This window comes from Carcharodon carcharias, chromosome 2, assembly GCF_017639515.1.
Source record: "Carcharodon carcharias isolate sCarCar2 chromosome 2, sCarCar2.pri, whole genome shotgun sequence".
NCBI lineage: Eukaryota > Metazoa > Chordata > Chondrichthyes > Lamniformes > Lamnidae > Carcharodon > Carcharodon carcharias.
The window spans coordinates 223,851,440-223,864,264 of record NC_054468.1 but is presented as its reverse complement, the minus strand read 5'-3'; the positions used below and the strand labels follow the sequence as shown (position 1 = coordinate 223,864,264).

The 12,825-nt window shown below is 42.3% G+C and overlaps 1 protein-coding gene across 1 annotated transcript in view; it reads right to left on the bottom strand.

Moving 5' to 3' along the window:
• The window catches only part of wdr27 (WD repeat domain 27), a 256,794-nt gene that overhangs the window by 212,992 nt on the left and 30,977 nt on the right, over positions 1–12,825 (bottom strand). Inside the window, exons 13-14 of the mRNA XM_041207594.1 lie at positions 11,793–11,917; positions 10,939–11,021 (exon numbers count right to left, since the gene is read on the bottom strand). Coding sequence (XP_041063528.1) covers positions 10,939–11,021; positions 11,793–11,917 — 208 coding nt within the window. The remainder of the gene's footprint in view (positions 1–10,938; positions 11,022–11,792; positions 11,918–12,825) is intronic.

Sequence of the window (12,825 nt, the reverse complement as noted above, 5' to 3'; positions counted from 1 at the left end):
TACAAGATGCACTGCAGGCACTCACCAAAGCTCCTTTGACAGCACCTTCCAAATCCACACCCACTACTATCTAGAAAGACAAAGGCAGCAGAAAGATGGGAACACCACCACCTAGAAGTTCCCCTTCAAGTCACTCACCATCCTGACTTGGAAATATATCGCCATTCCTTCACTGTCGCTGGGTCAAAATCGTGGAACTCTCTTCCTAACAGCACTGTGGGTAAATCTACACCACATGGGCTGAGCAGTTTAAGAAGGCAGCTCACCACCAGCTTCTCAAGGGCAATTAGGGATGGGCAATAAACGCTGGCCCAGCCAGCGAAGCCCGCATCCCATGAATGAATTTTTAAAAAAATTTAATTCTCCCTTTTCCTTTCTTGAAGTCTTTGATTCCTTGCTGGGGTACAGTTCCATAATCCCTGCCACCTACCTCCAATACCTCATCCAAGTGACCATTATTCATGTAGGAGCCTTGACAGAGAGTGTCAACAGGTCATTTTTTAATGGGCATCAAGACAGATCGTTATCCTGCTGGTTTCTGCATCCATGCACACACTTTCCAGCAATAGTTACTCAATAGCGATCATTGACAACAGCCTTGGAAAATTTACCTCTGCCTAATCTGAGGTGCTGAGATTAACAATAGCACCCTTTCTGAAGCCTCAGTTTAGATCAATTAAATCAGCACAAATCTCATCAGCAAGGTGAAACAGATCACTTACTAATCTAGCTGAGTAAGCGGGAAAGCAAATCGAAATGTTAATCTAATATACTTTGTGTACGACTTGGTTTGTGAGGCAATTTCCTCTCTGAGGCAGCTGTACTCCAGTTATGCAATGAATGCCACTACTTAAATAGTTTTGCCAAATATGCAAGAGGTTTCAGAACTTCTGACCTACACTTTATGAATTTTCTCAAGAGCTCTTAGAGTGTATGGGTGTTGCTTTGACATTATCAAGGAAATGGAAACCCAACTATCCCTGGTACTCAGTATTGGTATGAAGCAATCCTAGTTACTTGCATTTATAACCAGTTGTAGAGTAAATCTCTAAATCTACCCTCACCCAAAAATGTGCCTCAATCTCAACGAAGGTAAAGCAACCTACTGCACCAATGCAACAATTTTTCCGTTTTCCACTGTTAGATATCCACAGTCAAGGAGTCTTAGGAGTATTGTGTTGAGAACCAAACTCCACACGGAACCAGATTCAGAATGCCAAACCTCTTGATTCACAGCCTCTAGGAAACATTCTCTATGCTCTCCAATCATGCAATACCTGAGTGTTGGATGCAGCACACAGGTGTTGGTTGGTCTGAAACAGCAACTCGTGCATGAAGTCTGGTTGGCGCCAGACTGTCCAGCGGGTATTCTTTGGTAACTCCCCTATAATAAATCAAATCACTGAAACTCAGCAACAAGGCTTCAACTGGAAATACGAGAACATTTTCAAAAGGTTAAACTTGTTCAAACTCTGATTGGGCATAAACACCACCTTTCCCTAAACGAACGGAAAATTGTGGGGGTGAAATTAGGCATGGGTGGGACACAAAATCTGTGGAGTTGAATTTTCACAGGATGGAATATCTGGCTTGCCATAGAACAGTCAGCAAAAGCGAATCCACCTGTTTTGCAGCTCTGCGCATGCCCAATTTCATCCCAATGCATTGTATCAAAACACCACTGGTCATCACATTTAAACTGAAAGATTGCAGATCACACATCAGTAACATTTCTTAAGTTGGTGAAATGCCATTTGTTAATGACTGATTCAGTGAAAAAGAGCTTGCTTTATATTTACCATTAGAAACAGGCAGTAGCCTATTAGTTTGCATAACAAATTCAAATAGACCCCATAATATATGTACAATACACTTGATTTGCTTGTAATTCCACATTATTGAGCTCTTTTCAGACTATTGGGAGACATGATTACAAATAAGCACCAATGGATTAAATACCATATTTTACAATTGCACAATAGCCCCAATCTTTTTGTATTCAGATCTCAGAAATTAAGGAGACGTCCTTGCAGATGAATTCCTTACTTCAGACTGCTATTTTTCTCCTTCATCACTGAGCGGATAGATTTTGGGGGACTTAGCTTTGGTGTGAACATTTTCACCCTGCAACAAAATCATTAATGTTGTTGAATTAGTATCAAAAATTGTATAATACTTATTTCAATGAATCAACATTTAAGTCATTTAGAAATCGAATTTTTGAACTAATTATTCAACAACTGATGTAGATGGATTGTACAGTTAGGGCCGGATTTTCATCTGACAAATGTTGAAATGCATAAACAGCAGGTGAAACTGCAACTAACTAGTTTGCTCAACTATTTGGGGCTGAAATTCCACAGCCATGCTGATGGGCTCCTGCAATGGCTGTGACTCGTGTGGCAGAGGAGCCCTAGAAAGCATTGGGACCTGGATATCACAGGTCCAGACCTTGTCTGGGAGTTTGTTTGAGCCTTATTTTGGGGTTGAACCTCTGTCCACCAGAGGCAAGCACTGATGCAGAAGAAGCAAATCCATGGAGGGAATTTTCAAAGTTAGGAGTTCCTATGATACCACCATTGGATGGGTTGCTTGGTGGAATCATCAGCCAGTATGCTCAGAAGCAAGAGGCATATCAGCCTCAGAAATGGGGCCCTCATTTATGTCCAAGCACGGATTGTGACATGGCTGTTGAAGAGTAGCTCAGTGAAATGTTTCAACTGGGTGAGCCAAGACCCACAATGAGCAAGCATCTGAGGTGCTAAAGCAATGCCTGAGATGTCTAAACAATCAGTGGACATTATAATGTGCCAAAACAAAAACAGAATTACCTGGAAAAACTCAGCAGGTCTGGCAGCATCGGCGGATGTGCCACATGGATTTTCTTGCTTCAACTAAGTTAAGGGGTAAGGTGAGGTTTCTGTTAAGGCCATGATGTTAATGCAATCATGCACAATAATTTCATGAAAGGCCTTGTTAGCAAATGAGTGAACATTCTGGGGGGAGATGTGTAGAGGGGTGGTGAGAGCTGATCTGCTGGCAGAGTCCACAGGGTTAACAGCAGGCCAGAAGAGAGTTTGCACAATTGACCCCAGTGGATGCGCTGGGCAGGAACATCGGTGAGAGAGTAGAATGGGGCAATTGGTGTTGTTGCTCATAATGAGTCAGCACTGAGTGCCTCATTGAGCACTTTCGAGGATGCCCAGAGAGGTACAGAGGGAAGGTGCAGGCTTTCTAAGAGGGAGTCAAGTATGGGATGGCGGTAAGAGAGCAGGAAGATCGAAGACTACTGAAGGGTTGGCGAGGGGAATTGGAAAGGCACAGTACCAGAATGTGGGGATGAGAAAAGAAGCATGATTATTAAAGAATAGGGTCTATGGTGGCTAAAAAGAGCAAAAGTGGGCTACATTTGAAAAAAAACACTTGTAAAATGTGGCGAGCCGTTCAAAACTCCATTGACTGCGACAGGACTGGAAAATCCCACCAGCGGGAAGGGCTGTAATATCCCATCCTTGCAATTTTAAGACTCCGCTGTGAATATTCATGAACAACAATACTTTAATTTCATGTTTGAGGAGACACAGAGAAGACAAAGAGAGACGATATGGAATGTTACATGGAGAATGTACAGTTCATTTTACTGAAATCTGGCACTAATTTTCTGAATATTAACGCCAGAGAAACCAACTATTATAGTGTATTTATACAGGCACGATGATGGAATGATGGGGACTGGGGTAAAATTTGCCTACTGCCAACTTCCATTAAATCTGTGAAATAATTCAATCTTCCTCAGTTGTTTTACAGCAGAGTTCAAAGTGTATTTTGGCTCATAAATAAATAAGCACAGTAGAAAACAACTGTTCTCACATTTTGATATCATATTACTGTTGCAGTGCCGTACTGCATAAAACATTGAGCACAGTACTAAACATAAAACTCTAGAGTTTTCACTCAGGTTATACTGGATTCCTGAGTTAACTGCAGTAGATTTAGACAGCCAATGGCCCAGATTGTACAGGCAGCAGCGAGGTGACAGCTGACTTTGAAGAATGATCCAGCTAGCTCAATGGCTTGGATTTTACTTTTCCCAACATTAATTGCATTCTGGCACCAGCTACAGGAGATCTCTGGTGCCCAGCAACAATTATGTCATCAGGCAGGCTAAACAGCCAATCATATTGAAGAATTCTCAGACAGCAACAGCTGTAACAAGCAGCTCTATCGTTCACGTTTTACAATTTTACATTAAGGTAGAGGTTGAAATATCAGAAACAAACAAATTAAAATCTATGGAATTTTTAACATGGAGTGGAGAAATTTGGCATTCCATAAATGTAAAATTATTTCTTCAGGGCCAGAGAGGTTGTTCAACAAAAGTTACAACTTAGATGGCTTCTAAAACACAGTTACACTTCATTCAACAGGATATAACTTTTTCAAGGATGTATATAGAGAATAAAAGTGCAAAAAGGAGCAGTACACATCAAATCAGTGGTTTCTAATTGACTCCATCTTTAAGGGCTTCAACAGCACATCCTGTGGAGGAACAAGAAATCAATGACAGGAACTCCTGGGTTTCCATGTTTAACTGTGCATGTGCTGATGTCAGAAGCTGCTATAAGTTTCACAGAGTAATCCCAACAAACACTGAGATTCACTCTCACTAGAACAGCAAAATCTGCAACAATGTCTTCAGAAGACACTCCACTGGCTCCCAACTCTCCCCTCCACTCACCCCTTGACACTTCCAAGATCTCCCACCATAAGGAGATGTACAATTTATACAGGCAAGTGTATTATTATGCACTATACCAGCCAGGTACACCAGGACCATGGTATGCCCTGCTGTCCATCCTTGCTAAAATGGAAGAAGACAATATTTTTAATTTTTTAGGTTTGCACAAGCTACACAATCAATTGTACACATAATGATGCTTTTTCAAAATAAAATTATAAAACCTTCAAATAACACCCAGCACTACACTTTGTCTGATGACAGGGCCTTTCCATAATCATTCTCCAGCTGGTCGTAGGTGGATCTCTCTACACACAAATCACACCGGGGTTTAGGGCACATCATTGGAGCAGGAAGATCTTCCAAACCATAACCAAAGTGCAGCTGGATTCTGCAATAGTGGAAAATTCCTGCTAAGGTGCTTGATTAAACTTACTTCAAACATACTGACTATGTGAACAGTGACCCTTACCTAGGTGCTGAGGTGTAGCCAGAAGACTTCACTTTGGTATGAAACACAACCGGCTTGTCTTTGACACTGCTGGCAGCTAGTTCCAGGAATTCAAAATAGAACAGGTGTATTATACTTTGCAGGAGTGTTAAGGCATAGTTGTCTTTTGCATTAATAGTGATTGAAGAAATTTGCAATATGCATAAATGAAGATAATATCTGTTATATAACAGTGTTTCCAGCACTTAATAAATAACCATGGGCTGAATTTTCTGGCTGGCGGGAGGGGGGGGAGCAGGAGTAGGCATGGGCAGGCGTGGACCCGATCGCCATTATACACGGGCAGGCCAATTAAGGCCCACCGAGCGTGAATAGTGGCTCCCGAGGACAGCGGAAGTGGGTGGGCAGCAGCGGGTCTGCAATGACCACCGGGTCCAATGGCAACCCAGGGGACTCTTTTAAAAAGTTGCTGCAGCCTTTCCAAATCTGCAAATTAAGGTCAGTGGAAGGGCTTCCCAGAATGCAGGCCAGGCAGGAGGGTAGGGCAGGGGGGCACTGTGCACCTCGTTTTTCCGATGATTTCCTTACTGCTCTCCTCGAGGAGGTGGCAGCACAGCAGGAGGTCCTGGTACCCCAGGATGGGAGGAGAAGGCCCTCCACATGACCAAACTGCCTGGGAGGAGGTGGCAGAGGTGGTGAGCTCCCGTGACGTGGTGCGGCACACCAGGGTACAGTGTCGCAAGCACTTCAACGACCTGTTGCGCTCAGGAAGAGTGGGTATCACATTGGCATTGGTCACTTAACCCAGCAGGTAGGCTTTCCCCCTGGAGAAGAATGCACATAATGCCGCCAAGCGGGTGAGGACTGGTGGCAGGCCGGCACAGTTAGCAATTCTCAGCCTTTTCGAGCAAGAGGCCCTAGATTTGGAGAGGCACCATGCGCCCAGATCCACTGGTGTTGGTGAGCCTGGGGTGCCCAGCAGTGAGGTCACCATTGTTCTCCCAGCAGCCATGGCAGTGCTGAATGTTCAGTGATTGAAGCTTGCAATATGGCTTGGCCATTGCTTATGGAAGGATGAGCACATAATGATCCGGGGGACAGGGATGCAGACTGACATTGTCTCTACATTAACTGATCCAATGTCTTTGTTCTTCCTTTCAGGATCAGCAGAGCAGGGCCCCTCTCATACCTGAGGGCCCTGAAGTCTCACCAGCGTCATACCACCTCTGCCAGGCAGGCACCAGCGCAGATACTAGCAACTCGGTGGGAATTAGAGCATCGGTTAGTGTCCCGGGGCACAGCGGTGAGGGCACTTCACAGTTGCTGGCGGAGCTGGCAGAGACAGAGTGTGCCCATGGCACCAGCAGTCAGTACCTGATGATGTGCCTCTGGAGTCGTCCGCGACACAGCATGCACAGGAAATGTGGCCAGGTGTGCGGGAGCATCTTGGGGAGACACATAAGGCTATACTTGGCTTGGTGTCCATGGTGGAGGAGTCTACGCAGACTATCACTGAAGCAATAAGCCACATGTCCAAGCGTCATGCGTCCTCCATGGGGAGAATGGTGGCTCTCGTGGAGAGGCTCCTCCAGGAGACCCACCAGGGCTTTCTTGGGATACGCTCAGACCAGCAAGCCCTCACATCGGCATTGACCTTAGCTGGTCAGTGCCAATGTGGGAGATGGTCTAGGCACCAAGTTTCCCAGCTCAGTGCGCAGCAGTTGCCTATCACCTCTACAGGCTCCTCTCAGGGCGCTCCAGATAAGGGCAGCCCTCTGTCAGTGACCGTTGCATCCGGTGAAACTGTGACAACTGGCCGCCAAGGTCATCGAGGCCAACAGGACAGTAGAATCAGCAGGCTGTCTCAGATGCCACTCCCACGGAGGGGTCAGCACCAAGACGTAGCACCCGAAAACATAAACATAAGGCACCTTAGGCACACCACGGGTTTATCACTGGTGTTTTTGTGTTGGCCTGCAATGAGGTCTTTATGAGTTGGTGTGACTTTTGGATGGTGGAGAGGTATGAGCCACCTTCTGACGGGATAACCCTTGTCACCCAGCAGCCATCCATTCAGCTAGGCTGCCACATGTGTGCAGTCTATTGCACCCTGAACGCAGGGGAAGCCAGCAATGGCCGCAAAGCCACTAGCTCGCTGTGTCTGGCTTGCCTGGTCCCAAAGGTAGACGATGAAGGTCAATGCATGCCTGAACAGAGCCTCTGTAACCTGCTTGACACAAGTGTGGACAGCTGATTGGACGACACCACAAAGATCACCCGCCAAGCCCTGGAAGGAGCCAGAAGCATAGAAGATGATGGCAGCCATGACTTTTAGAACCACTGGCATGGGGTGTCCACCCACACAGTTAGCGGAGATCTCAGGCCCAATCATCTGACAGATATAGTTGACTGCCTCCTTTGAGAGACGGAGCCTCCTTCAGCACTGCACCTCAGACATTCTGAGGTAGCTGCTTCACCACCTGTATACCCTGGCAGCAGGATAGTGGCACTTTCTGCGGCCCCTTCCTCCTTGGACAACCTCTTGGCCCTGCACCTCTTGTGCCTTCGCCTGACCTCCCAAAGGTGGCTCTCCTGGAGGCTGAATGTGTACTCCTGGCCTCCTCCCCCTTCTAGCCCTCCCTTCCTCCTCAGAGGAGGTGCCCCCAGTGGAGATTGAAACATGCAGGCCCAAAAAAAATTCCTCACTGCAGAATGCTGACCTGAACGTTGTGAGTCCAGACCAAGCAGCTGGTATGTGTTTTAAAGTATTTAAGATCACACAGACATCATTTTTTGACAGAGCACACTTGCGACCCCACTGAGCTCTCTTATACCGTCCGTGGATGATGTTTATACAAATGTGTCCTACCCGACTGCACATTGAACCCATGCCTCGACCTGAAGATTGCACAGGCGCCAAAAAATCGCAGTCAATTGGTGCCTCAAGGGCTTTAAGTGGCCCGTTAATTAATTGCGGGTGTGCATCGGAGAGCATTGCGCCCCCGCCCAACGGAATATCGCGATGGCGTACAGTGACGTCGAGAAGCTCGCCTGACATCACTGCACGTCATTATACGCTCGTGCGTGCAGGGCCCTCCCCCACACACCAACAGGAAAATTCTGCCCCTTGTATAGCATTCAGTTAACCAGATAAGCAAAATAATGGAGTAACATAAAAAGACTACACTACATTAAATAAACAACATTCTGTTAAAATATATTGTAGAATCTTCTCGTCTTTAGGATTTGATTTGATCAAATTTTAGTGCTTTAAGATAGTACTGTTATAGCACATTGTTACAATACAAAAATTAATTGTATTGTAATGCAGTAATGTATTATTGCTATGGTACAGTATATGTTATAGTGTCATACCACAGTGTTCTACTACAGTATTTCTTTTAAAGTACAGCGCTATACATTAATATTAATATTAATGCAATATTAATGTAATAATACTACAGTTTTGTACAGGAATCTATTATTGTTATAGTACTGGACTATATTGGTGCTACAGCATACTGCCTACATATATCAGTATTATGATACACTGTTATTGTTATTGTACAGTCATGTATTATCCTTATATATGTGTTAAGTACAGTATCAGTGTTAAATACCACTGTTATAGTACAGTAATATTTTCTTTTCAAATGCATCACAGCTCTTTATTTAGGTCAGCTAGGTATTTGACACATAAGGAAACTCACTACTATACTTATGATCCAAGCAAGTGAGAAATGCACAACAAACAGCTTCTGCTTGCATGTCCTCTTTATAGGAGCCCACTTAACCCAAGTCCTGGCATCATAGACACAATTTGGTAACAATCAAGGTAAAAAGCAGTTTACAGTACTAGTGGACTGCACACAGTCTCCAGGATGCCAAGCGTGCACAGTGGTACTAATGGAGTTTAATCAGCTGAAAATGTGCAGTCTACTTATGCAAGGCACTGCTTGGTAAGCTACATATTACTTGTCCAGCCAACAACATCCTACCCATCAGGGTCTTGATTTGCAGGTTTATCTGGAGGTCACCAACAGACACCATGGATTGTAATGTGTAGATTTTCTGTGCTCTAATGTCTATTCAACGTAATTGTGCAGAAATGAATTTCACATTTTCTCCCAAATGAGCTGCGTTTCCACTAGACAGAGTGGCGGAAGTGTTTTCTTTAAAGGAACACTTCTACTGGCCAGATACCTTCAACTGAAATTAAATTTTATATGCTGCACTTTTATATTTCATAATACTAATGTACAAAAATGGGAAGTATTCTGAAATATTCCCTTATGATTTAGGGAATTAAATCTCAATTTTTTAGAGTTCATGAATCAATTCTTTGATGCAACTTATCACCTTGCTTGATGTATGTGAGACTAATTTCAGCTAGAATTTTTAAAAATATCTTTTATTACATTTACATAACAACAATATTAATAATACTAAATATGACAAAAATGGCTCCATTCAGCAGTAAAATGAAAGTAATAAAGAATACCAAGAAATATTTACGGTGCAATCCCACCATAGATTCAGATGTGCAATATTTGTGTGTCTAACCTGAAAACCTGGGCCAGATTATTTTGAATCTGGTGATATGTTTGAAATGAGGATTTTCTTTGGACCGTGCTTTCTCCCCCTTTAAAGCAGATTTTCTTACTTACACGTGCCAACGCCAACACTTTCTAACGCAAGCCAAACTATCAGAACGGACAAGAGCAAAAATAGCAATGTCTAAGATATGATGAATGAAAAAATGTGCAAATTTTGACAACGAACACTCAAGCTCTGCTACAGAGGGCCTCAGTTACACAAACTTGGCACTCTGTCAGACACCCAGCTACTATAAAACTATTTCAGTCTGCATTAAAAACTTTTATATTGCTTTAGCTTCTTATAGGCTTTGATGTTCAGCATAATGTATTTCCAACAAACTTGCACGCACATGTCCTTTCAACACATGGCTTCAGCCATTACTCTTCACAATCATGATTGCAATCTATCACCACAACAATCTGCCATATATTCCATCACATTTCCTGTAGCATAACAATTATTTTTAATACAATCTAAGTGCAATTCAAAGTGTCTCCAAAAGTTGCCAAAAAATTAATCAGTGAAATGGAAATGGAAAAGTGCACACACAATACAAAACTGAAAAATAAATTGCTTAAAAAACACCTGCAGTTTATTTTTGGATTAAATTTACTTTATGTAAAGTTTCTGACTTCAGGAATAAATCAATTTCACCAGAAGAAGTTAATTGTAATATCAAGAACATGTGGGAGAAGGGAGTTAGTAAATGTAAAATCTAGCCCAGTAAGATCAGCAAACAAAACATTATAATTGCAAGAGTCAGTTCCAGCCACCAAACGGTATGCAGTTTTAACACCAATCTAAGCACTAAAATATTAAGACATATAGAAGTGAATTATCATCCTCATCGCATGGTAAACTGACCACTCAGTGATTTCACTGGGATGAAATTGGGGCAGGTTCTATTATAGCATAAAATGGGAAACAAACACCAAACAATACAGCATGAACCACCCATGACAAGTTGTGCACAATCTGAAATCCCGTCCAAATAAATGGCAGCATTAGGTTCAGTTTTTTTTAACAATACAAGGATTAAAATGAATGGCAATTAAGTATGGTATATTCAATCAGCAGCCACAAATCTGACTGCAATAACAAGTCATTGTGGTTTGTCTACATTCTAGAGAGGCAGGGAAACAGCACATACCTGCCTTTGAGTGCCCGGCTAGCTTACTTTTCTCTTTCTGCTGCAGATCACAGTTTAAAGGGGAAGTGGGCAGCAAAGGTGATCTGAAAAAAAGATGAGATGCTCAGTACTGGCTACCAATCAAGTGACTCCTGTAGCTCATATTAATAAAGGTTAAAAAAATGAATGATTCCAAGGATATAGCAACTAGTGAAAATTACCACTAAACTAAATAAAAATTAAAGGTAAACAACCACAAGGAATAAAACTAATTAAAGAATAGATAAATACGCAATGTATTACAGGTAGGCAAATGGCAAGTAACATGATTGAAGAGACAGGAATAGCACTGTTAGTTGACACTTTAAATTTTTTTCCTTCCTTAAATCTTAAAATTCTTTCCCATACTTTTCTTAGTTGTTCAGTTTTAAGGGCTGATTTTCCTAGATTCCATTAAGACTTCAGGGTTCTGGGGGAGGAGTGTTCATAACTTTTTGCAGCTGGCCTGCTTAAAAGATTCAGCCTGGAGGCAGGCCATCTTTTCAGAGTACCTCCTGGTCTGAAGCTTCCAACAAATCTTACAGGCAGAAAATGAGAAACCCCCTCCTCTCTCATTTAGGTGCCTTAGTCACAGATAAGAATAGTACAGACATGTATTTAACCTGTAGTTTGATGATACTACTACATTTAACATTTTTGCTGTACACTAATATTTGCTGTTAATAAGCTGTATAATTTATCACAATGCACCATGAAAAACATAATGTCAGCTGGTTCATACATACTGAATACCTCCATCAGGCCTCTGAGGGGAAAATCTTATTAATCTAAGATGTTAACATCTTTTTAAAATATCTAGTAAGGAATTGTTTTACCTGGCAATGATACTGAGTGATTCCTCCTCGTTGCGAGATTGTAGACACATTTTTGCAAGTTTATGCATATGAACTTCCAGCAGAGCAATATGCTTTCCAAACATGGAAGAAAGGAGACAGAAAATCTGTAGGAGTAAAACTAATTAATTCCAATAAGAGGTACATGTTCAAAAGCTGCAGTAAAATGTTTCCCTCTTAAACTATGTTTTATCTCATCAAAATGTTGAGTATTTTTATCGCCAGGAAAGTACTTGTAAAAATTATGCAAATACTGGGTACAATTGAAAACCAAACATATTCGTAAAGATGCTAGCCTAGATTTTGCGGATTAGGGGAATTTCCCTCCAAGATGTATCTTGAACCGTCGTCAGGCTTACAGCCTCAGAATCATTACTATGCTTTGTGGCAGACCCCCAGACTCACCTTGGAGTCTACCCAGAGCTTTACTCCATCAGGCCTCGGAGGTGAAAAAGTGTCATGTTCCTGCCATGGTAAATGCAGGGCAATTTGTTGCACAGGTTTCGCAGTCTGAAAAATACTGTAACAGCAACGCTGGATGTCAGGGATTAACAGACATCCTAGTATCTGGTGATGTTATGGTGTAAAAGCTAGGAAATGTGTCACAGGATATATTGCCCTCTTTTTCCCCTGGCGTAATTACAGTGGAAAATCTATCTCACTACTTTTAAAACAGTCGGTGATTCAACATGTATAAAGAAGTGAGTTTGAAATAAACTTATTCTTGAAGAAACTTCTTTCGTTTGTGTTAAATAAATCACTGATTGTCAATATGCAATGGTTTGCATTTTCATACCTGCATTTATACACCTGTAGCATTGGCAGTCAAGCTTTGAGACATCATGAATACAGAATATACCTCATTTAAAGTTTATTGAATCTTAAACTAGTTTCTGTTCCCAAATCCTTCATCCAGAGGAAGCAATGATCCAGCTTGCAGGGGTTCTACTGACAATGCGAACGCTGTTTTTCAGTCAACTGAGCATATGTGTATTTTTTTTTCTATTTTTTTTAA